Source organism: Sceloporus undulatus, chromosome 2 (assembly GCF_019175285.1).
Source record: "Sceloporus undulatus isolate JIND9_A2432 ecotype Alabama chromosome 2, SceUnd_v1.1, whole genome shotgun sequence".
NCBI lineage: Eukaryota > Metazoa > Chordata > Lepidosauria > Squamata > Phrynosomatidae > Sceloporus > Sceloporus undulatus.
This window is the reverse complement of record NC_056523.1, coordinates 101,001,739-101,024,040: the sequence shown is the minus strand read 5'-3', so window position 1 is coordinate 101,024,040 and position 22,302 is coordinate 101,001,739. Positions and strand designations below refer to the sequence as shown.

The 22,302-nt window shown below is 38.6% G+C and overlaps 1 protein-coding gene across 3 annotated transcripts in view; it reads right to left on the bottom strand.

Annotated features, from left to right (window-relative positions):
- Nucleotides 1-7,373: 7,373 nt before the first annotated feature.
- Nucleotides 7,374-22,302, bottom strand: part of FSTL4 (follistatin like 4) — a 615,437-nt gene continuing 600,508 nt past the window's right edge. For all 3 annotated transcript variants that reach the window (XM_042455922.1, XM_042455924.1, XM_042455923.1), the window contains 4 exons: nt 20,606-20,755; nt 18,428-18,535; nt 14,786-14,895; nt 7,374-10,571 (listed from right to left, as the gene is read on the bottom strand). In XM_042455922.1, coding sequence (XP_042311856.1) covers nt 9,869-10,571; nt 14,786-14,895; nt 18,428-18,535; nt 20,606-20,755 — 1,071 coding nt within the window. In that variant the 3' untranslated portion in view covers nt 7,374-9,868. The remainder of the gene's footprint in view (nt 10,572-14,785; nt 14,896-18,427; nt 18,536-20,605; nt 20,756-22,302) is intronic.

The following is a 22,302-nucleotide window of genomic DNA, read 5'->3' as shown; positions in this document are numbered from 1 at the left end:
AACCATGACTATTCATTTAGCGGGCATTACCTTTTTTTCCAAAGCTGGTGGTTTTCCTGATCCGTGTTCTTCCTTCCTTGTGAGAAAAGCTATTGAAGGTTGGAAAAGGTTGTATGTCAAGGTCAAAGATGCCAGGCATCCTATTTGCTTTCAGCTGCTTATCAATATTTGTAATGTCTTGTCTTACATTTGCACTTCTGTTTATGAACACACTTTGTTTTTTGCTGCTTACTCGGTTGCCTTTTTTGGTGCATTCAGATTAGGCAAATTGGTCGCCTCTTCCAAGGCTGATTTGTCCTTTAGGGCGCTTTAGGCCAGCGATTTATCTTTCATCAAACACGCTGTTACCTTGTTTATTCGCAGGTCCAAGTGCGATCAACTTGTCCGAGGTGAAACTATTGTGCTCAGGAGGCTTAATGGGTCCTCGATTTGTGCAGTAAAAGCCCTGCGTACATACTGGTTATTACGTCCTGGTTTTGATGTTTATCTTTTTGTTCATGTTGATGGGACGCCTCTTATTCGTTACCAGTTCATTTCTGTGTTGCGCTTGGCCATTAAGCGCTTGGGTCTTCCTCCAGCCGAATTTGGAGGTCACTCATTTCGTATTGGTGCTGCCACTTCTGCTTCTCAAGTTGGCCTGGATGTTGATTCCATCAAAAAACTGGGTAGATGGAAGTCCAAGGCCTTTGCTGGCTATGTTCGTCCACACTTGGACACTTGCGCTGGATACTAATGTCCTGTTGTAGGGTTGGCGGTAGTGTTCTGTGAATGGCCTTTGTGGCGGCAGCATAGGCCAGGATCTGGTTGGTTGGATACCAGGGCTATGGAGCACTGGTTTGGGAGTCAATAGGGACCTGGGAGCGAGCAGGGCATGCGTTGTGGCCATTGGGGGGGCCACTACGTGGATATGCCTCCCGGTGACTAGGGGCTTAAAGAATTAGAGAGCGCCTGGTGTTTGGGCTGCTAGTTGGCGTTTGTTAGCCCCTAGGTCATCCCAATGTCTGGTGGTCACCAGACAAGCTGCTTATCGAATAACCGGGGGGTTATTTGATGCTTCAGATCCTGACCTTATGCTTTGAGCCAACCCTACTGTTTTGTTAAATTTGCTAATAAAGTTGTGGCCTTTCTTCCATCTTTTGCTTCTTGTGGTTTTTAGCACCAGCCTCCCAGGCAATGTGTGTTTGTGCTGTAGATAGTCACATGGTTGTTGTTGTTGTTGTTGAAGATTACAGTTTTTGTGCAAAATCTAACACTCTCTCTCTCTCTCTCTCTCTCACACACACCCACACACACACATATATACTGTGTGTATCTAGAAGCAGTATTTTCTGTCCAAAAAAGTCAGTATTTTCCATAAACAACCCACATGTATTTCTGAACAGAATATTTCCTCAAGCACCTCAGGATGTATGAATGCCAGTTGAAAACTGCACAACATTCTCACTACTGCATTAATATTCATGTCCCTGAGGATTGGGAAATCCATTTTTAAGTTAGGGAACATACAATGGTGAATATTCTCTCTAGCCCTCCTGTGGCAATAAGAAAGGCATATAATTGCAAGGTTGGCAAAAAGACTTGCTCAAAGCAGAGACAGAATAGAAGGTTGCTATGTTCTCAGTGACCAATGTTTTAGAATGTCAGTCTCTTTCGTTTCTTAAAATATGCTCAAGCTAACTCACAAGGACACCTGGTATTCTGTCCTTGAATCCACCTTAAAAACTCTAAATTAAAGTCATGGTCAGGAGGAACCCTTGTCGTTACTTTTCATTTTCATAACTCTGTCGACTGCTGTGACTGTAGCAGCTTGAATTTCCCATGGGCTTTTTGTCATGCTATTTCTAGGCCTGTGTTTCATGGCAAACTAATGGACACATTCATGCCCAAGATGAAGAGTGAGCCCTCCTGGGCCAACGGCAATAAACTTCCAGGACGTTGCTTTGGCAAGCAGTCAAGTGCAACTCCATTAAAGTGCAAACGAGAGCTCTCAAATTAACCTAGCATCTGCTCTCACAGCGTCTGAGCCTCATGTGCCAGAGGTTGCACAAAGGGACAAATGGCAAGTACTTATACAGGGGGCTCAAGAGTCTGGGGGAATAGTTCACATATACAGGCACAGACCTAAATCCACACCCATGCCCCTGGAAAGTAGTAAAATATGCATTTAAAATCTGTACTTTTGCAGATAGTGCCTGCTACCACTTTTATTATTCTATTTTGTCTCTACAGTGTGCTTAGTGTGCATGATACTTTACAACACAAGGAAAACAAAACAAAAAGAAAAAGAAGGTATGTGCTCCAAAGTTAGACTTTATCAGTAAAGAACTGGACTGGTAGCAATGAGGAATGTTTACACATACTATGTTTACACATTTGGTGATGGGGAGAGTACCCCGAAGGTGTGAAAACAGAGCAGATGGGAATAATGGTAAAATAATCATTTCTGGCTACCTGCACACAGAAAGAGGATGCAAAAATAATCTTTGAATGGGCTTTAGCATATGAATGAATATGTCATTTTTTAAAAAATGTTCACTTGTTTTTGAAAGTCAGGCATTTGCACACAGTAATGTATAAACAGGGACGTCTTAAAGTCAGGAAGAAAGGATGCAGCCTTTTAATGGGCATGCAAGTGTGTATCAGTTGATAGCCCCATGCTGGCGGGAGAGGGGGGGAAAGAGAATTATTTCCAATAAAATTAATATGGTAATAGATCAAGGCCACAATGGTTCTGCAAGGTGAAAAAGTAAAAATCCAATATTGTTTTGTTTTGGGTGGGTCTCTTTGCAGCCTTTTTTATAGCAAGTTTTGCATTGAAGATAGAATGTTACAGAAATTATGAGTAGAACTGCTTGCAGGGGAAAGACTAAAGAAGGATGGGAAAAACAAAGCATGGAGCAATGAATGGGTACTTTAAAATAACCAAGGAATAGGAGCTGGCATTGCATCTCTTGAAGTTAAGATATTTATGTTGTTGTTATATGTATTTAAGTTGTTGTTCCCAGCTTATGGTGACCCTAAGGTGCACAGCAGTTTTTTGACAAGATTGATTTAGAGGGAGTTTGCCTTTGTCTTCCCCTGAGGCTGAGAAAGTGTGTCTTGCTCAAGGTCATCCAATGGGTTTTGATGGCCAAGCAGGTATTTGAAGCCTGGTATCCAGAGTCCTAATCCATCATTCAGACCACTACATCATGCTGGCTCTTTTAACATATTCATAGTGGGATACATATTTTGTTTTTGTTTTTTCATGGAGGGAAGCTAGAAGACACTGTAAACTTAGAAGACACTGACTGAATTAATACAGCACAGAATATCCTTTAAACACAACAAAAGATTTCAGGTTACCTTAAAGACTAATGTGTTTTATTTGCAGCCCACTCATCAGAGCAAATATTCTGCATTATGTAGACAGGAAGGGTTAGAAAGCAATGCAGTAGATTGTAGTCCTGCAGCTAAAGCCTGCATTTTAACTGAGCTTGAGCAACTTTGAAATGGGAAATGTTTGTATGATTCCACTCCAGCAAAGACATATGACATGATCAAGCATTGCCCATAGAAGTTGGTATTTTGGAACTTGAGAATTAGAAACGTGGTTTTAGAAAAACAGCAGTAATGATTCTGAGGATGTTCATTTGTTTTAAATCAAGGAGCAACGCAACACTGGCAGAGTGTTGATGCTGTCAAGTATGCAAAAGAATGCTACTCAGCCTTGCAGTTTTTATGAATTCTAATTTCATGGTATACTAATTCTAATAGTACATCTTAAGTGGGCTGCATCCACTCTTTGCAGTCCAGAAACAATACTTCAACAGGCTTGGTGCAACCCATTTGTCCCGCAAAAGGAATTTGGGGCCATTGTAAGCCTTATAGATTGTATAGCAGGATCCATATTATAGGTACAGGGAGAAAATACTTTATAGTCTTTTTACATCCTATGTGCCCACTTATAAATGGATGCTTTGAACTGCCTTCAACCAAAGTAACGGAAGCAGTTGAGCAGATGTTTCTCAAGACATCGTGAACGACCATCTACCTCATTAGAATGGGGAATTATTAATTATGTAAACCAGGCTTCACAAAACAGGTCATGTTTCAGTGATATTTTATTTCTGTCACAAATGCTTTGAGTGGCGATGCCATATTCACTTCTGCTCCATTAGTAGCATAAATTAGTTAATTTATGAAGATACCTAAGAGTGGAACTGAATCGTAATCTTTCAGTAGATGCTCATTCTCTAACAGAAACTATGGGGGATAGTGCCATGGTTTGACTTTGAGCTTCTTGAAAAAGGACATGGATGCAATATCTTTCAAGAAATTGGGAAGAATGTCTGTAACAGTTGTGAAGAAATTCATTTGACTTGCATTTCATGAAACGCTGTAGCTCTGAGGGGAAAGGGCAGTTAAATTTGCGCTAACCTTTCAAAGCTCTGGAAGGGCTTGTTTGCTTAAGACTAAGTGCACTTTGTTTTGCTCAATGAGCTCATTCCAGTTTTCTGTCTGTCATTTTGTATTGACTGACTTTATCTGACTGTGTCTGACAAGTGCTGAAGACACTATGCAATACAGAGGGCTATGTGCTGAAGTACTTAATTAAACAAGCTCCAATGAAATACAAGGCTGCTTGAAGGTGATTCTCTCCCCTCCTTAGGCTGTGTTTGCACCAGCTGTTTTTCCCAACAGATGGCTCCATCAGCACCTTATTCTGGATTGTGTCCTTACTTTTCAGATCCTACTTCTGAGTAGGTCAGAAAAAAGAGGTGCTTTTTTCAGCTGAGACCCATTTGCCCTTTGGCAGGTTGTGCAACAGGCTTTTTGTTTTTGCTGGAACATCTAGGTATATCACCCATATCCCTATCTAGTCCCACATCTCTGTAGAATGCATCTTCTGGAGCATAGACATATCAATAACTTTTATAAGAGACCCTCAATTTGGGGTGAGGTTTGACACGCTACTTAGACCGGCCGCACTTCTGAAAAAATAGTGGAGCAATGGTTACACTGACAACAGCAGTGATCCCCAACACTCCAGACAGAATATTATCACCCCCAAAGCCCTCTGCTTTGAGACAAGAATAGATTAGCTCTTTCACTTTGTTCTTCAATCAAAGGCTTGTGATTTAGACATGGCACTAAGCTTTTATTAACAAAGGGGAGAGAGAAATGCACACCTGTTAGAAAGACTGAAATGTTCAGTCTTCTCTTATTCAGTTCAACTCCTGTCCCCGGAGAAAGAGTAATTGTCTAGAAGGAAAAAGCTGGATGAGGATATGATATGTTAGGACAACGCTCTTGTCATCTGTAATGGTCCACTAAATTGCTTCCATGCACATCGTAGGAGGTGCAGCTGTGTGTTTGTGGCTCCATGGTGGGAAAGGATTCTTGTCTTGTGTTTCTAAATTTCACAATAGCATTCTTCACTACAATTGCTTCAAAGCAGGCTACAGGATAAATAGTTGGAGTGAATACAAGCAAGCCTTTTCAGACCACTCCCCCCCCCATCCAGTATTACTATAGTACTTTCTTTGTACTGACTTATATTTAAATTAAATAGTATAAGAGCAGTGCCTTGGATCTCAAGGACTTGATCCTTATTTTAAATCAGTTACTGAGTTCATTGAGTTCATTGTCCATCAAATAAAGCTCTCCGGTAATACACAAGCATGTTAGGGTAACTAATTATATGCTAGTTCAATTTAAATTACTTCCACTTAATCACTGTGGATATTAATTTCTTGGCTGAAAAAGAAATATGAAGTGGTACTCCAGATATTATGGACAGACCAAAGGAATAAATCAGGAAATGCAACCAAATGAAATTTAATATGCTTGGGAAACAAAAATCGGGAGACAAACATGATTTACACCTTTTGTGGTACAGAGAAACAGTGATCTTAGTGTTCATAAGGAAAATGATTATCAAATGTGCAGCACTTTGTATATTGGATCAAACATTATTGGAACCATTCACAAGTTGTGTGATGCATCTAAATTAAATATCTGTTTTTAAGTAGGACAAGGCCATTAGGTTATTTAGAAAACACATCAAAGGATCTTGAGAGCAGGAGAGGAAAGTCACTCATAGGAGCATCTTTGGAAGGTTAAAGTTTGGAGTTAACTCTAGTCCAATGTGTCAAGATAAACAGAAAGCAGTGAAGTCTATTACACATCCTCCACACTCTAATTTCAAGAATATTTACCTGAACAGATATTTACAAGGATTTATTTTAAAATAATGTTATAAAAGTAACATTTTGCTATATGTATGCCACAAAGGTTTTAACTTCTGGGAAACTTACCATATTCAGAGTAAAATATTCAGGAAATCATTAAAAAACGGGGGGGGGGGGGGCTTTAGAGCAGTGACACAATCCAGTAAATGCCCCCGAGAATAAGTGTACTGTATGGACACAGTTTTTTTTTTAACCATTAATGACCACTGCATATGTCTAAATGGGAGGCTGCATCCATTACTATGTGTCCAAATTCAGACCTCCTATGGCTCACAAAAAAAGCAGGTTTTAGTTCTGTATATTTTAGCACTGACCAAATCGGGACTACAGGGATCAGAAGAGAAAACCTCACCAACTCCTGTGATGCATTCTCCTGTCTGTGTTTCTCTTCCTGAAATGTGCTGTTAACACCCTACTTTCTCTGCTATGTGGAGTTTCTGGGTACCATTAAATAATGTGTTTGATTAATAAATTCAAAATATTTTCTTGCATTTTCTGGCCAGTACATTAAAAAAAACATGCCAGAATGGATTTATTTAAGCTATATACTACTGAGCTTAGTTGGGTTTAAACTCTAATGGCTTTCCCAAAGGAATAATGAAACTGAAGTTTTCTGAGGGCATTGAGGATTCACAGCAACCCTCAGCATTCACATACACAGCTATAGTTCCCAAGGTATTTCGGCAGAATGCATGCCTATTGAATGGTTTACATTTGTCGTGTAGATGCAATCTTAGCTGAGATGTACAGCAGTAGATACAAAATTGCTATCATTTCAGAAAAGGCTTCTTTGTGGTTCTTGGGCTAAATTTAGGCATACCTCACACTTGGGAAGATCAGACAACCACCCTTAATATGTTCAAAATATCCCTAACCAGCTTTAAGGCTGAGCTGAAAACCATATTGTTTAGGGAAGCATTCTCAGGGAATTTGTGATTGTCATCTGGCTGTCTGATAATGTTTGATGTGATGTGATCTGCTTTTATATGTGATGTTTTTAATTTGTCTTTTCTTTTCTACATGGTAATTTTATCTGTTTCTCTATTTAATTGTTATTATCTTAAAGTGTACACCTTGGGCAGGCTTTTATATACTCCTTAATTTTACCGACTTTGTACAGCGCTGTGTATAATTACAGCGCTCTAGAAATAAAGTTTAATAATAATAATAATAACAACAACAACAAAGGACATGTAAAGAGGACATGGGATGATCTGGGCCGATTTCATCCCAGCTGTCAATGTCTCCAGCATTCATCCTCTACCACCACTCACACCCACATATTCAGCGTGTGTAAAAATGGAGTCCACCTACATTTGGCCTAAATGTAAAGCTCTTCCATTCCTGGTTGATTCTTCTCATGCGTGCACTGGATTTGTAAACAGCATGTGCTGTCCCACAACCCCATCATCTTTTTTTGAATGTTCGGCTGGGGAAGATGTCTGAATCCACTTCATGATGAAATACATGGTATAACCATGTATGCTGGTAAATGCCTTTGTATTAGTCCCAGTCAACAAACACATATCAAGACAATAGGTCAGATTTGGAGGTTTTTTAGTGACCCACCAGTTGCTGTGATGTAACAAACATTGCTCTTAAAATGTTCATCTGAACTAACTTTAAAATATCTGTACGAACTCTGAAGAAAGATAGTGTGAATTCCAGTGGCTTACATGACAGTGGAGTTGGACCTCGATCTATTTTTGCATTTCATCACCATTTTTGTTCTATTTCTACATGTTTTTCAACTGTGATTAGGTGACCTTTCCAACTTTAATATGATACACTGATTTGACATAATTTTAAATGTGCAGATGGTTATACATTTTATGGCAAACCAACATACATTTCTTGGCATCGGGTATTATATCATTGGGTATATTTTAATTATTTTTAAAAAAAAGATTACTCTGCTTTTTCATAATGGAATGATAATTGAGTATAAATGGAACACCCACAAATGAGAGACAAATATGATCAGCAGCAGCAAAAAATCAAACAAAATCAATCTTTTCTTTCCAGGGTCTTGGATGACAGATGTGAATTAAGTGTCTGATTTATATAAAAGCTAAAAGTTTTCTGCATAAAAATATGCTACTGAAAAGAGTGCTTTTCAAGACATAGCTATTGTTTTTTATGAAGAACCCAATTACTTCAAGTAATGGTAAATTTTTAATGAAGGGGAATAAATGATTTCTGGAAATGTTTCTTTCTACACTGGAAACAGCACTGCTTATTGTCCTGACTGCTAAAATAGCAGTTCATTTTGCACACTTTGTAAGGCTGCTGCTGTTTCAAAAATAAATTAAAACTCTCTCTTTCCTGATTACATAGAAGATATTTGCATATTTGCCCATTTGTTTTCTGGCTTTCAAACCCACCACTCCTCTACTATTTTTTTTACAAACATTTCATAAAAAACTGAATGTTGTGTTCCTATATCTTAAGGGGAAATGGTGTTTCTACCCACATGTGCAGGTGCATGGGACAGGGCAGAGAAAAAAGACTGACAGTATAGAATTGTTATGCTTGGTTTCAAAAGTCATGTTGGATTGCTTGAATTGTGTTTCCCAATGAAGAATCCATGGGTTTGATCGAGATTTAGTCAAGCTTAAAGTAGGTCTGTTGAAATTAATGAGAGTTAAAACTCAGTCTCAATGGAACCAAGTCCCATTAGTTTAAAGGGATCTTTCTACATATGACTAACTTTGGATCAACCCAATATTTATTTCCAATCTCCTTGAATTTTCAGTGTTGATTTCTATAACAATTAACTCATGCTTTTTCACAACCATGATTTTAACATTTCACTTTCCTCTTCGTGATTAATAGCAATGTCTTCAGTAGAGGCCTGTAGCTGTTGGAGGGCACTGAGTTTGAACTGCCATCCCTGGTATATTTAGAAGCAACATAGATAGAAATGACAGATAAGAATAGTCTAAATTTGACCAACTTACCTTCTTAGTCTGAATGCATATGTTTTGTGTAGGGCTGTTTGTTAGAATATGATCTGTTTGAATACTTATATTTCCTGACTTGGCAATTATTATAGTTAAAATTTATATCAATAAGGTCTTTTTTAAAAAAAAAAAAAGCTTTAAAAAGCTTTTGAGATTGACACTGAGTTTTCAACAAAGTATGTAAATGTGTAAAGTTCTCCAGTGGAAATATCTAAGCTACAGGCCTGATTCAATGCCACAACATGGCAGACACTAAAGAAATGTTTTTTTTTTTTGGAAAAACAAAATGAATACTAATAATCTAGACAGGAGTTAAAGATTTATCAGCTTTTCAACTCAAAAGTGTTGTTGTATAGAATCACCAAGGAATGTGGATGATACCAACTCAACTGGAGTAATGATTCCTTTTTCCAGTATACATTCCATAACTCAAGCTGTTAAGTCCACACAAATTCCCAGCATAACCAAGTCATATAAGCAGAGGATATTTTAAGTTATAAATCTTGCATGTTGGCCAGTGTTGCACCATGAAGCTAATACAGTTTCCCCCTCAGTGTAAAAATATACAATGCTACTGCATTTTATAATTATTATTATTATCCTTTTTTTGCAGTTAAAAGTCCAATCAATATTTTAGTTTTCTGACAGTTCTGTTCTTTTTTTTTTGACCTTTCATACATCTCCAACCCAAACCACTGTGTTGCCCCTCTTGATACCTGAAACCTCACAGCGTAATGTATTTTGTCTCCCATTGATTATAAATAGTGAATCCTTTGCTGGTGTGATAAGGTACTGCCCAAATAATCCACTGTCCTGGATAATTCTGTTGTAGCTGCTCCAGGGCCATTCTTTGGATTGGATAGGGTCTTTTAAATTCTTCAAGATGTCCATTTTCCCTGTTGACAGCTCTACAAAAAGCACATCTGTTTGCAAATGTGAAGTAGCATATATATAATACTGATTGCCTTCGGTGAAAGAGGACTGAAATGTCAGATCAGATATGTGCATAGTGGTTTGTAAGTCATAAATCAACTTGATTTCCCCTTGGATTGTTATTGCCTGGACTCTGATCCTCCTGGTGTGTTCATCTGTGCTGACCAAATAGCGTCCATCAGGGGAGATGTAAGGAGTACCAGTTATGTCATGGTTGGGCCCGATAACAGAATCTGTAACACTGTCAATTATAAGCTGTGGAGTTATTGATACTGATGAATTCATTTTGCATTGGACGAAGAAGTAGCCACCCAGGTGGGTATAGGCCATTGCTTGGGGCAAGCAGCTGTAGTTTTTGAAGCTGATAGTCTTAATGTGAGCCACAGTCTCCAGATCGATCTTGTGAACTTCAGGTTTTGACTTGTTAAAGATGAAACCAAATCTGAAATTTTGTTTTAACAAAAACAACAGAACAATATATGATCAAACAAGTGCCTGAAGAAATTTGACAATATTCCTGAGTTTTAAAAATAAAGCAAAATTTCTAATTGTGCAAAACACCACACATTTGTTATCTCAGTAGGTTTTATAGTAACCCTGTAAGGTACCGTATATACTCAACTATAAGTTGACCTCATGTATAAGTTGAGAGCAAGTTTTGGAGCCAAAATTATGAATTTTGATAAGACACTGGTTAAGTCATGGGTAAAACTTAGGAGCATATAGCAAAGGGTCTCAGGAAAGAAAATACAAAGAACTTACAAAATTCCAGCAAGCATAACTGTTTGTGCTCACTCTTAAGGATGGATGGATGTGATTGTGGGGGAGAGGGTAGTGCTTCCATGACAGATTATATTCTTGTCTTTCACCAGGGGATTTTTACTTTTTTAAAATAAGAGTTAAGATACAGTACTTACATTGATCCATGGATAAGTCGACTCAGATTTTTTGGATACATTTTTGAACTAAATTTCAAGACTTATGCATGAATATATTACAGTATTCCAGTTTTATTACTGCAGTTTGTTTTATAGATTGAAAAGGGATTAGAACACAGAAATGTTGTCTTGTTGAGGTCTGAGCTATAATTTTAACCAGGGATTCCCAGCTTAACCAGGACGCTCAACCAGGGCCCTTTTCACATCCCACAGTTATAGCACCAAGATCACCACTTTAACTGCCAAGATCCCATCCTATGGTTTTTGGGGATTTGTTAGGTACACTTTGACAACTGTCTCCTCTTGGGAAGAAAGCAAAAGTGCTACGAGGGCATGTGGAGCAGCATGGAGAAAACCACTACTCTCCCAATCAGTTTTGCCTTTCTTTTCTCATGTGATGAAATCCTCTATTAGCTTTCCACAATCTGTTGCCTTCCAGATACTATGAACTACAAGTCCCATCAACCCCAGGTAGTAAGGTTACAGGTTATGAATAAGAGTTGTTGGCCAGAATAATTGGAGGACTTTAAGTTTGGGATCACTGGCCAAAGTCCTTGAGATGATGTAACACAGAAAGCTAATTCCTCAAGCTATACAAAACAATAATTCATTTTTCATATTACAGGTTGAGGTCATGTATGAGCTATAATTTTAACCTTGCAGTCTCAGGTGGGTATAGGCCAAAATTAGAGTTCAGGAGAACGGAGCAATTGCACGCTCCCGAACCCTAACGTGGTGGTGGCACCATCATGGTGGCATCCTGTCCACATGGGGGCCGCCATGATGATGCAAGTGTGGTGCAGCATTCGCACATCACGTTGCTATGCTTGTCATTGACGCGACACAGTGCACCAATGGCGCACTCATGGCGTCCATCGTGAGGACCAAAAAGAACCCGCTATTAGAGGGTTCTTTTTGGTGTGGAGGCACACTGCATGGTTTGGCTGCTGCGGCATCCCTCAGTGGCAAAAACAAGCACCTCCAGCCCAGCCTTTTGGGGTGGTCTGTCGAGCCCCCAACAGGCTTAACCAGGGGCCTTTTCACATTACACAGTTATAGCACTGCTCCAAAATGCTTGGGACCAAATGTTTCGGATTCCAGATTTTTAAAGATTTCAGAATACTTGTATTTTCATATACATATATAATGAGCTATCTTGGAGATGGGACTCAAATCTAAATACAAAATCCCTTTATATTTCATATACATCTTATACACATAGCCTGAAGGTAATTTTATACATAATATTTTTTAATAATTTTGTGCATGAAACAAAGTTTGTGTACATTGAACCATCAGAAAGGAAAGGTGTAAGTATCTCATCAACCCATGAAAAAAGTTTGGTTTTTGGAATATTTTGCATTTCAGAATTTTGGATAAAGGAGACTCAACCTGTAGCAGGAGCTGTTTGCCAAGTCAAAAGAGAACAAAAAATGAAGGAATCATGGGGCTTGATACAAACCTGGAATACTTAGAGTAGACCTGGTACAATTAATTGGGATTTAAGGTTTCAATAGATCTAGTCTAAGCACACTGACATCCAAAACACATTGCAGAAACAATCCACTTTAAGGCTGCTTTAACTGCTCTGGCTCAATGCTAGGGAATTTTTGGAACTGTAGTTTTGTGAGACATTTAGCCTTCTCTTTCAGAATGCTCTGGTGCTACAATAAACTACAATTCTCAGAATTCGCTAGCACTGAGGCAGGGTAGTTAAAGCAGTATCAAACTGGATTATTTCTGCAATGTGTTTTGGACCTAACTCTAGATGAAACCCAAACTATAAATGTTCTATAGATGATGTGTTATGGTATAGACACACTGGATATGGCTACAATAGAGTGTTCTGTGTATATATGATAAAAATCCCTTACACAAATTGTGTTAATTTTTTTATCATTGTCTTTTAGGGAAATAATGAAACAATCATAATAACAAAAAACCCTAAATCCTGAATTTGTTCTTGTATCAAAAGAATAATCTTCCCTGTTGCGAGTCAGTCTCAAGGGAAACCAATAGAAAACAGTCACTTACACTCTCTGTTCTATACACTTAAATGGTTTACTGCCTGAAAAACTAGAGTGTCATTTTCATGAGATCATGTTTTGGAGCAGCGGTCATGTTCTTGCACAAAACAGCAAGTCTAGGTTGCTAGCTTTTCCTAATAACTGTAGTCCCCAGTTTTCAGTTGTGTGGAAATAATGTTCCAGAGCTGCTTTTTCACCTAAACAACACCAGTGTCTCCAAATAATTATGGTATATATACACAAAAGCACCACTGAATGTCCACCTATGATAATTTACTCCTGAAAAGCAAGCTAACACAGCATATGATCACACATGCACACTCTCGAGAGTTCGTTTTTCATTTGGCTGTTACACTTCCATCCATTACAAACTTGCCTTGGGGGAAAAATGTACTGGCAGAGAAAATGAAAATGGCTTATGATTAGGGAATAATAAAATGACACCTACAGCTCTTTTGGATTATGAAATTTGAAGAATGCTTTAAACAAAAACCTTCATTTGAAAGCATTTCTAAAAAGAGATTCTTATTAGAAATTTTATTATGCAATTCTATTAGTTTAGTTGGGGGGGGGGGCAGGGCTATGAACTTAATGGGAGTCTTATGTCTGGGTAGACCTGCATAGGACTGCAGTGAAATTTTAGCAAAGTATGCTAAAGTATGTATATGGTGCAATTACTACTGTCAGAGAAATAGTTTTTGTACTCAAAACATGTCATACTGTGCCACAGTTTAAAGTGATATGCTTGAGCTTCCATGAAGACAGATATGTGTCCTCTCCTCTCTACTTTTTATGTGTAAGCAAAAAGAATAGTTCAGAAGTAATCACTTCTGCTTATAATTAATCACACTGGAGTAAGGCCTAGCATAGTGGGGTGGGTGTCATCAGCATAGCACAGGATTTGTAAATTGCATCTCTAGTTATGTTTCCAGAATAAATTTACTTAGGATGATGGTTTTGTACATGAAACTGGAGGAAAAGGCACTTGAGAAATTTGCCCGCATCCAAAAGCAGAAACAATTATATATCACATTAGATTGCTATTACACTGAAGGTAAACAAAAAAGCAAGCAAACAACCCCATTCCAAAGCCTCCACCACCAATACAGGCAGTCCTCCATTTCCATAAATTCTTTATCCAGATTCAATCATCCATGGCTTGAATGAAAATATTCCAAAAATATAATTTCCAAAAAGCAAACCTTGATTTTGCCATTTTATAAAAGGGACACCATTTTATTACACTGTTGTATATAAGGGAACTTGAGCATCCATGAATTTTGGTATCCACGGGGAGTCCTGGAACCAAACCCCGGTGGATACCAAGGGCCCACTGAATATATGATAGCTGAAGAATTTGTGCCATGTTTCTAATTAAATAGGACATACTTCAGAATTTTAACCTGATTCAAACTTCTGAAGACTTGAGAGTGGATGAACAGCCAGTCTGATTTATTATCCTGCTGGCTACTATTGCTCCATTGTTTCCCTGTATGGCTTGGTTTTTTTTAAATTGTTTGTTTCTCATAGCTTCTGAAATAATTTCAAGCAAATTTATACAGTTTCTGTTTTCTAGCCGAGTGGAGTTTTGAGCAATTGCCACAGAAGCAAAGCTAACTGTACTCCTCATAATTAATCATAATTTCATTTAGACTGAAGGGATAAATTATTAGTTCTATGAGTGTTCTTACCTGATGTGGTTGATAATCAGATTCGTATGCGGAATAAAGTAATCATCCATTCCACTCAGATGAGTGCGGATAATATGCTGATTCTCACCTGTACTTGCCTCTGGTATCACCTATAACAAATAACCAAAGTACTCAGCACCGACAGAGCAACAAATGAAGAACAGAAATGTAAAGGTCCAATTTCCTTAATGAATGCTATGCCAACATGATTTTGCCATGTATCTAGCAGCATCCCATAAGTCAAAATGATGGTTTTCCTCCTTCCTTGAAAATAAAAGATGTTAATGAAATGGCATCTGCCTGTCTGTGACATTTGCAAGGTAAGAGAATAACTTCCCATCTGCTTTCAAGCTGTTTATATCAAAAGACAAGGCAATCATGCAGGCACTGAAAGAGCATCCCAACAGTAACTCTGCAGTAATTTTTCTACACTGCATCCTATAAACATTGTTTTCATGTTCGCATTTATTAATCCCACTTAAATGCACCATGCTAATTCACTGGCTCGAATCACCGACAGCAAAGTCAGAGCACTTAATTATCTCTCTGAAAGGATATCTACAGTATTAGAGGGGGGGGTGGGGTGGGGATTTGTGGAAAAGAAAAGAGTGAATCTTTCTTTTGTCAAAAAAGCTTTTCCTAAGCATGCCTTTCTTATAGTGGAAAATTCATTTTGTTATTGCTCCTGAACCCTCAGAAAAATATGGAAGCAGCGTTTTGCTAAATAAAAGAAGAGAACATCTAAAACATTGACATTCCTTCTTTAAGGTTTTGTGTTTTAAGATGGTTAAGTTGCATTCATTAGAAGTATTTAAGAATGCAGTGGGATGATAGGATTTGTGGCTAATTTATCTATTATGAAAACTGCTTGTCTCTTTTTCTCTGCTGTACTTCTTCAGCATCACTGTGCATGATCACGGGTGGTATTACAGCTAACATCTCTGCAGAGATCAAGTGACATTATAGTATGATCCTCACATCCACAGAACTGGTACCCACCATTTCACTTATCTGTGTCCCCCTAAAAATGTCCTTTTTAGGCATTTTCTAGATCTTCTAGCCCATTTCCACTGGATATTGGGCTAAAAGTCATTCATTTTAATAGATCCACTATTATCCATGGTTTCGCGTATCTATGATAAATCTGGGAATGTATTCCCTACAAATACAGGGATTGTATTCTACAAGCCAATAGAGCTCTACCTACTGTAATCCTTTAAAGCTTTTCATATACTTTATTGCTTTTGGCCAATGGCCATTGCAAATTTAAAGCTTTTAACCTTGGCCTGGTACTTTTCCCCGAGTAATTTCTCATTCAAGTACAATCTCAACTGCTGCAAGAGCCCCCAACAGACGTGTGTGAGAAACTCATTCCACAGTACCTGGACTGAGCATATAAACTGATGCAATGTGTAATAAAAATTAATCCATTTCCAGGCTTGCAAGATGTTCCATGACAAGAAAGATGTGCATTTAGCAATAGGAGCGTGTCTGGGGGTAAAAACCGCTATGGGCATTTAAAAAATGCATACTGATGTTCTTTTGTCAACAGGCAGGGGCATCTGGTTCATTAATGTGTCCATTTGAAAACAAATGTACACAGATAATAGCTATAACTTGCTCTCCTTTAAAAAAAAAATCCAGATGGAATTGACTGGGAGGCAAGAAAAGAAAGAAATCAATGGAAATGCATTTGACAGATCACTAATTCTCATTTATGGTCTGCCTGTTTCTCAGCTTGACTACCTGTCTTGGTGGTACCTGTTTGTCACCAGATCTGACAATACTCAGACTGCGTGTTACACAATCCATGCAAATCATTCATATGAATGCATAACTCTGTTTGATAAATTTTCTCAAAAATGAGTTTTATGAAAATGGAATCAGCTGCATATTATCATACATCAATGGCAATGACAAATATTTTTCTTGAAAGGTTTTATGAAATCACATACCCCCTGCTCTCTTTCTCTAGAGGGAAGAAATACAGGAGAATGAAAAAAATGAATAGGATGTTAACCTGGAGTGCATGCATTGGGTTAGATAACAGAGGTATCCATTGGGAGTTACTGTAGATGCCTATTTTCCAGCTGTGCAGATAGCATTTTTAATAAGCACAAACTCAGGTCCACTTTTTTAAAAATTACAGCAATAGCTACATAAAGAGATGACACTGAAAAAGCTAAAGGGAACTAGTTATGAAATCTTGCCTCTTGCGTATGGAACTCAGTTATTCTTTCATGGATTTTGGCTGAGGTTGTTTTATATGACAACTCCCCATTATGCCCCCTTTTGTATGATAGTAGTTTATTGACTGAAAATTCCTGAACATCTCTCTCTCCCCCACCTCTCTTTGATAGTCATAATCTGTAGACAGCATTTTGCATATGGGCTTTCTTTTTTGAGAATGTGTCTGAAAGTCCCACACAATTAATGAGATCCAATTGGTTTCTAACAAAGTAGTTGTAAAACAACTACTATATGCAAATGGGAATGTAAATTGTCATATATTTTGTTCTTATACAACATATAATTTATTGTTCTAATCCTTGCTGCAAAAAACCCTTTTAAACAATATGGCTTTTGGAGACTATTTACACTTTAGGATTTACTCTGGGGAAAAAATGCATGGCACCGTAACTCTCCCTATTTATGCCTCCCTGTGGACTGAGATCTATTGGAGAGGTCCTCACCTGTATCCCAGAACATGGGAGAGAGCCTTCTCTATGGAGGTGTTTGAATATAAAAATTCCCTCCCATGGAGGCTCAATTGGTGCCAATACTGGGATCATTTAGGTGCCAAGTCAAAACCTGGCATTTTATTAAAGCCTTCAAGACTAGCTGATTTTACCTAGGATGACCATGTTTTATGATTGTAGTAATTAAAATTGTTTCAGGTAGTTTTAAACATATATTTTTAAATTTAATTTTATTTAAATAAATTAGCAATAATAACAACACCACCATCAACATCAAAAACATTATATAGGCTTTTGCATAGAAAATTGCAACTCTTCTAGAAAGAATTTTACATCCCCAAGTTCTTTAAAGTGCAAGTCTTCATTTGGTAAATGACAGTCCACAACTGAATTATGACCATACCTATCTATGGTGGTGACTCGAACCAAGAGAAATAATAATAAATAATAAAACCTTTATTTTTATTGCGCTTTTCTATGAGACCATCAAAGTGGCTCACAACACATTAAAATATCCACATTCAACATTATATCCCAAATTCCTGTCCCCTTAAAACAGGATTAAACATGATACAATTAAAATTGGAGATTAAAATATCTATTAATAACACAATAAAACAATAAGGAGGACAGAGTGATGGGCTAATACATGATGTGAGGGGTGATCATTCTGTGGCCGGACACTTTTATTCAGGAAAGGCCTGCTGGAAAAGATCCGTCTTGACAGCTTTTTTAAAGCTGTCTAAGCTGGTAATTTGACGGATCTTGTCCGGCAGGCCATTCCATAGTTTGGGAGCAAATGTGGGTTTTAGAGAGAAACAAGGGTGGGTTGATAAGCAAAATATTTTTTTTAAACTATGAAACGTTACTGTTAACTATTCACAGAGAACATAATATTCTACAAAGAACTTGTGAACAGCTGTTTAGTTCATATGAGGCTTACCTGCAGTGTTGGATGGGATTTCCTCATATTCCCCCAGCTAAGTACCCAAATTTGGTCATGTGACTTATCATAATGTAATTTTACTGGTAGAGGGTCAACATCCATGGACTTCAAAGAAACAAAAATAAATCCATCAGTTTTTTCCCTATGAAGAGGGGTACATTTGATTCATGTTAACATGCTACAGCGTGCCCTTTACTTATGCGGGGATCTGTTTTGGACCCTCTCTGCATAAGGCAAATATTGCGTATGCTCGAGCCCCACTGAAAACAATGCATTCTTACCTCAGAGGCAATCCTCTTGAATGTACCAGACAGGAGAACAGCCTTACAATATAGTCCTATATACTCTAAAGTCTATTGACACTATACAGTATTCAGTGAGGCTTATTGTCAGGTACAATTTACAGAATCACAGTTTCAGAGTACTACACCCTGTATAGCAGAGGTGGAAATTATGTGACTCTCCAGATGTTGCTGAATCACAAATCCCATCAGTCCTAGCCAGCACAGCCAAAGATGAGAAATGCTACTGCATTCTAACATCTGGGGGGCCACATTGTCTAACTTCTGCTATACAGACATGGAAGATTTCCACACCTCACCCATTTTATCCCATCACTGTTCCTTTCTCTCTCCTTTTCAAGAAGTTGCAAGGTAAAGAGAAGCGGGAAGGGGGTAGGTGCATCACTTTGAAATTATGGCAACCAGGCATTAACTTTTACATTAAAAATCATCAGCCTAATTACATTACTTGAAGTTATTATTATTATTACTATTATTATTATCCCACCTTTCTCCCAAGGCTGGGACTCAGGGCGGCTTACAACATTAAAAACACCATAAAAGGGCCCCAATCACTGGTGTCTGGTTGATCACTGAGTTGCACCCACAGTGGATGGAACCAGCAGCACCCTCTGGAAACCATGTCCTATGAGGAACGATTTAGGGAGCTGGGGATGTTTAGCCTGGAGAAGAGAAGGTTAAGAGGTGATATGATAGCCTTGTTTAAATACTTGAAGGGATGGCATACTGAGGAGGGAGCAAGCTTGTTTTCTGCTGTTCCAGAAACTAGGACCTGGAGCAATGGATGCAAACTACAGGAAAAGAGATTCCACCTCAACATTAGGAGGAACTTCCTGACAGTAAGGGCTGTTCGACAGTGGAACACACCGAGGGAGTGTAGTGGAGTCTCCTCCTTAGAGGTCTTTAAACAGAGGCTGGATGGCCATCTGTTGGGAATGCTTTGATTGAAATTTCCTGCATGGCAGGGGTTGGACTGGATGGCCCTTGTGGTCTCTTCCAACTCTATGAGTCTATGATTTTATGTTTCTACCAGCTTAAAAGTGCTGGTAAAACATTGTTGGATCACTGAGGAAGCATGTTTGTCTGAAATCCTGGTGCGCTTCCTCATAGTCAGTGAATTGTTGGCTCCCTCTAGCATCAGTGAATCAGTCCAGGAGAGGGGATTCCCTCTGAACTGAAACTTTGCTTTGTCCTCTCCTGGAACAATTCACTGACACTAGAGGGAGCTAACGATTCCATGACAATGAGGAAGCATGCCAGGCGTTCACACACGCACACTTTCTCAAAGATCCAGCAATGTTTAACCAGTGCTTCTGAGCTGGTGTGGAAATCTTCATAGTCATAATCACAAACCAGTATAGACATAGGTCTAAAACAATTGCTAATCCCATCTTGAGTAGACCCATTCTATACATTGTTAAATTGTTAAGTGTTGAATGGTAATTTATTGTTTTTGTAAATCCCATTGATTCAATGGGACTGGCAGGCAGATTTTGGCCATGGTCATTAATGGTACTTATTACAACAGATCAGAATTGGGAAAAATACTTTTTTGAACTAGAAAACCTGATGAGCAATGTCAACTAGGGGATAGACCCCAAATACAACGTTTCTGAGCACCTCTGCTCACACTGTGAACAGATTTCAACTGACAGCAACATTGTTGTCAAAAACTGTTCCTGACAAAATATGAGTGATTTGTATATAATTTGGTAGTTATTTCGCCTTTTTGCACAGCTTGTGTTTTTAAAGGAAAGAACCATTTTTCACTGGGCAACTCAATAGCTAGAATCTCTTTTCAGAAGAGCCAAATTCTGAGTGGTAGCAGTGCCTTTTCCCACATTAACGTGAAAGGTTGTCCCTTGAAAGTTACCTGAATGACTTTCTGAGTCTGGATATCTAGGATCATTATTCTATTCCACTTAGGCTGTGTTACATAAATATATTTGTCTCTGACATTGACAGCAGAAGCCCAGAGGCAGGTTTGAATGGCTTCACTTTCAACTCTAGGACAGATTTCTACCTGAAATAAAAAGATAGAAAGAAAGTTTAATCAGTTTAAGTTCAGTGCCATGGTCCAAATAGTCTGACATATATAACCACAAAGAAAAAGAAGAGATAGCACTAAGTAAAAATGATGTATTTGTTCATTTAGACTTGAACAGGAAACAGTGTTTTGGTTTGTTTTCCATCCGATACCTCACACTACAAACTGTGTTATTTGGAGCATGGAATGTGGTTTTGGATTCAGCACAGAGGGTGAAAAAGGAAAGCCTTCCTTCATTTCAGGGTGTCATGCAGCCTTTGTGAAGCAGAGTTTTCACTACTTCTGGCATTCATGTTGTCAGCAACACCTATCCTCAAGTAGAGCTTTCCTCCCACAGACACAAGTGTGTAGGTAGATGTCCTGATGTTGCTATCAGATGTATTTCACTTGACCTGTTGCAGGGTCTTCTGGGATGTGAAGCCTTGAGATGAAAAGGCTTGGAAGCTGTGGTAGGAGCTTTTTGGGTACTATATTCTCTCTGCCCTGCTAACTGTTGTAAGATATAGTGCGGGCTCATGTATCTTGAAGGCACAAGATCCCACATGATCTTGGAAGTTAAGCAGGGTCATCCCTGGTTAATGCTTGGATGGGAGATTGCCAATGACTACCAGCTGCTGTAGGCTACATTTCATAGGAAGGAACTCTGAAATACCACCTCTGAGTAAGTCTCTCTGAAGAAAACTCTATGAGATTCATAGGATCACCATAAGTGGACAGGTGACTTGAAGGCACATGCACATGCATATACACTTGTATTCCTGGAAATTTGGTGTGACCAAGCAGAAGTCTTCCATAAACCTGGACCTCAATATGGATCGTTATGAAACTAAAATGATACTTTTACTCCCACACATGAAAGTGCCACCAGCAAGCTTTCAATGGGTTTGGGGGAACCTCAAAGTGCACAGAAGTACAAACAAACTTTAGATTTAAAAACTTAAAAAAGGCAAAACTCCCAAACCAGTGAGAATTGAATGTCTGTGGAAATCTGGATGACTGTTGACGAGGTAAATCATCCTCGTGAAAATATTTTGTTGCAGATCCTATGTACATAGTCAAATAATCAACTAATTTTATTTAGTAAAAATGGGATCGTAAAAAAGGGCAGCATTGTCTGGCACAGACAAATCCCTGAATTTGCAGAGGTAGATAGATTCTTTTTGTCATGGTACTTCTAGTACCGTTGGAAAAAGCCAGCATGGCACAATAGTCTGAGCTTTAGACTATGATTCTGGAGATCAGAGTTCAGTTCTCAACTCAGCTAAGTAAAACCCACTAAATGACTTTGGGTGAGTCTCACCTTAGGGTCACCGTAATCCAGAAATGCCTTGAAGGCATACCACAACATACAGAGACTATGAGGCTGTACAGGCTGGCATCAAAGGCTGGCATTGGGGCGGAGTGGGGGTGTGGCATGCACATGACACGCATGCTGACTCCGCCTCCATGTTGGTGTGACACCTTGCGTCCCAACGTATGACACTCCTCTTGCACTGTGTCCAGATGATGCAGTGCCAAAGGAG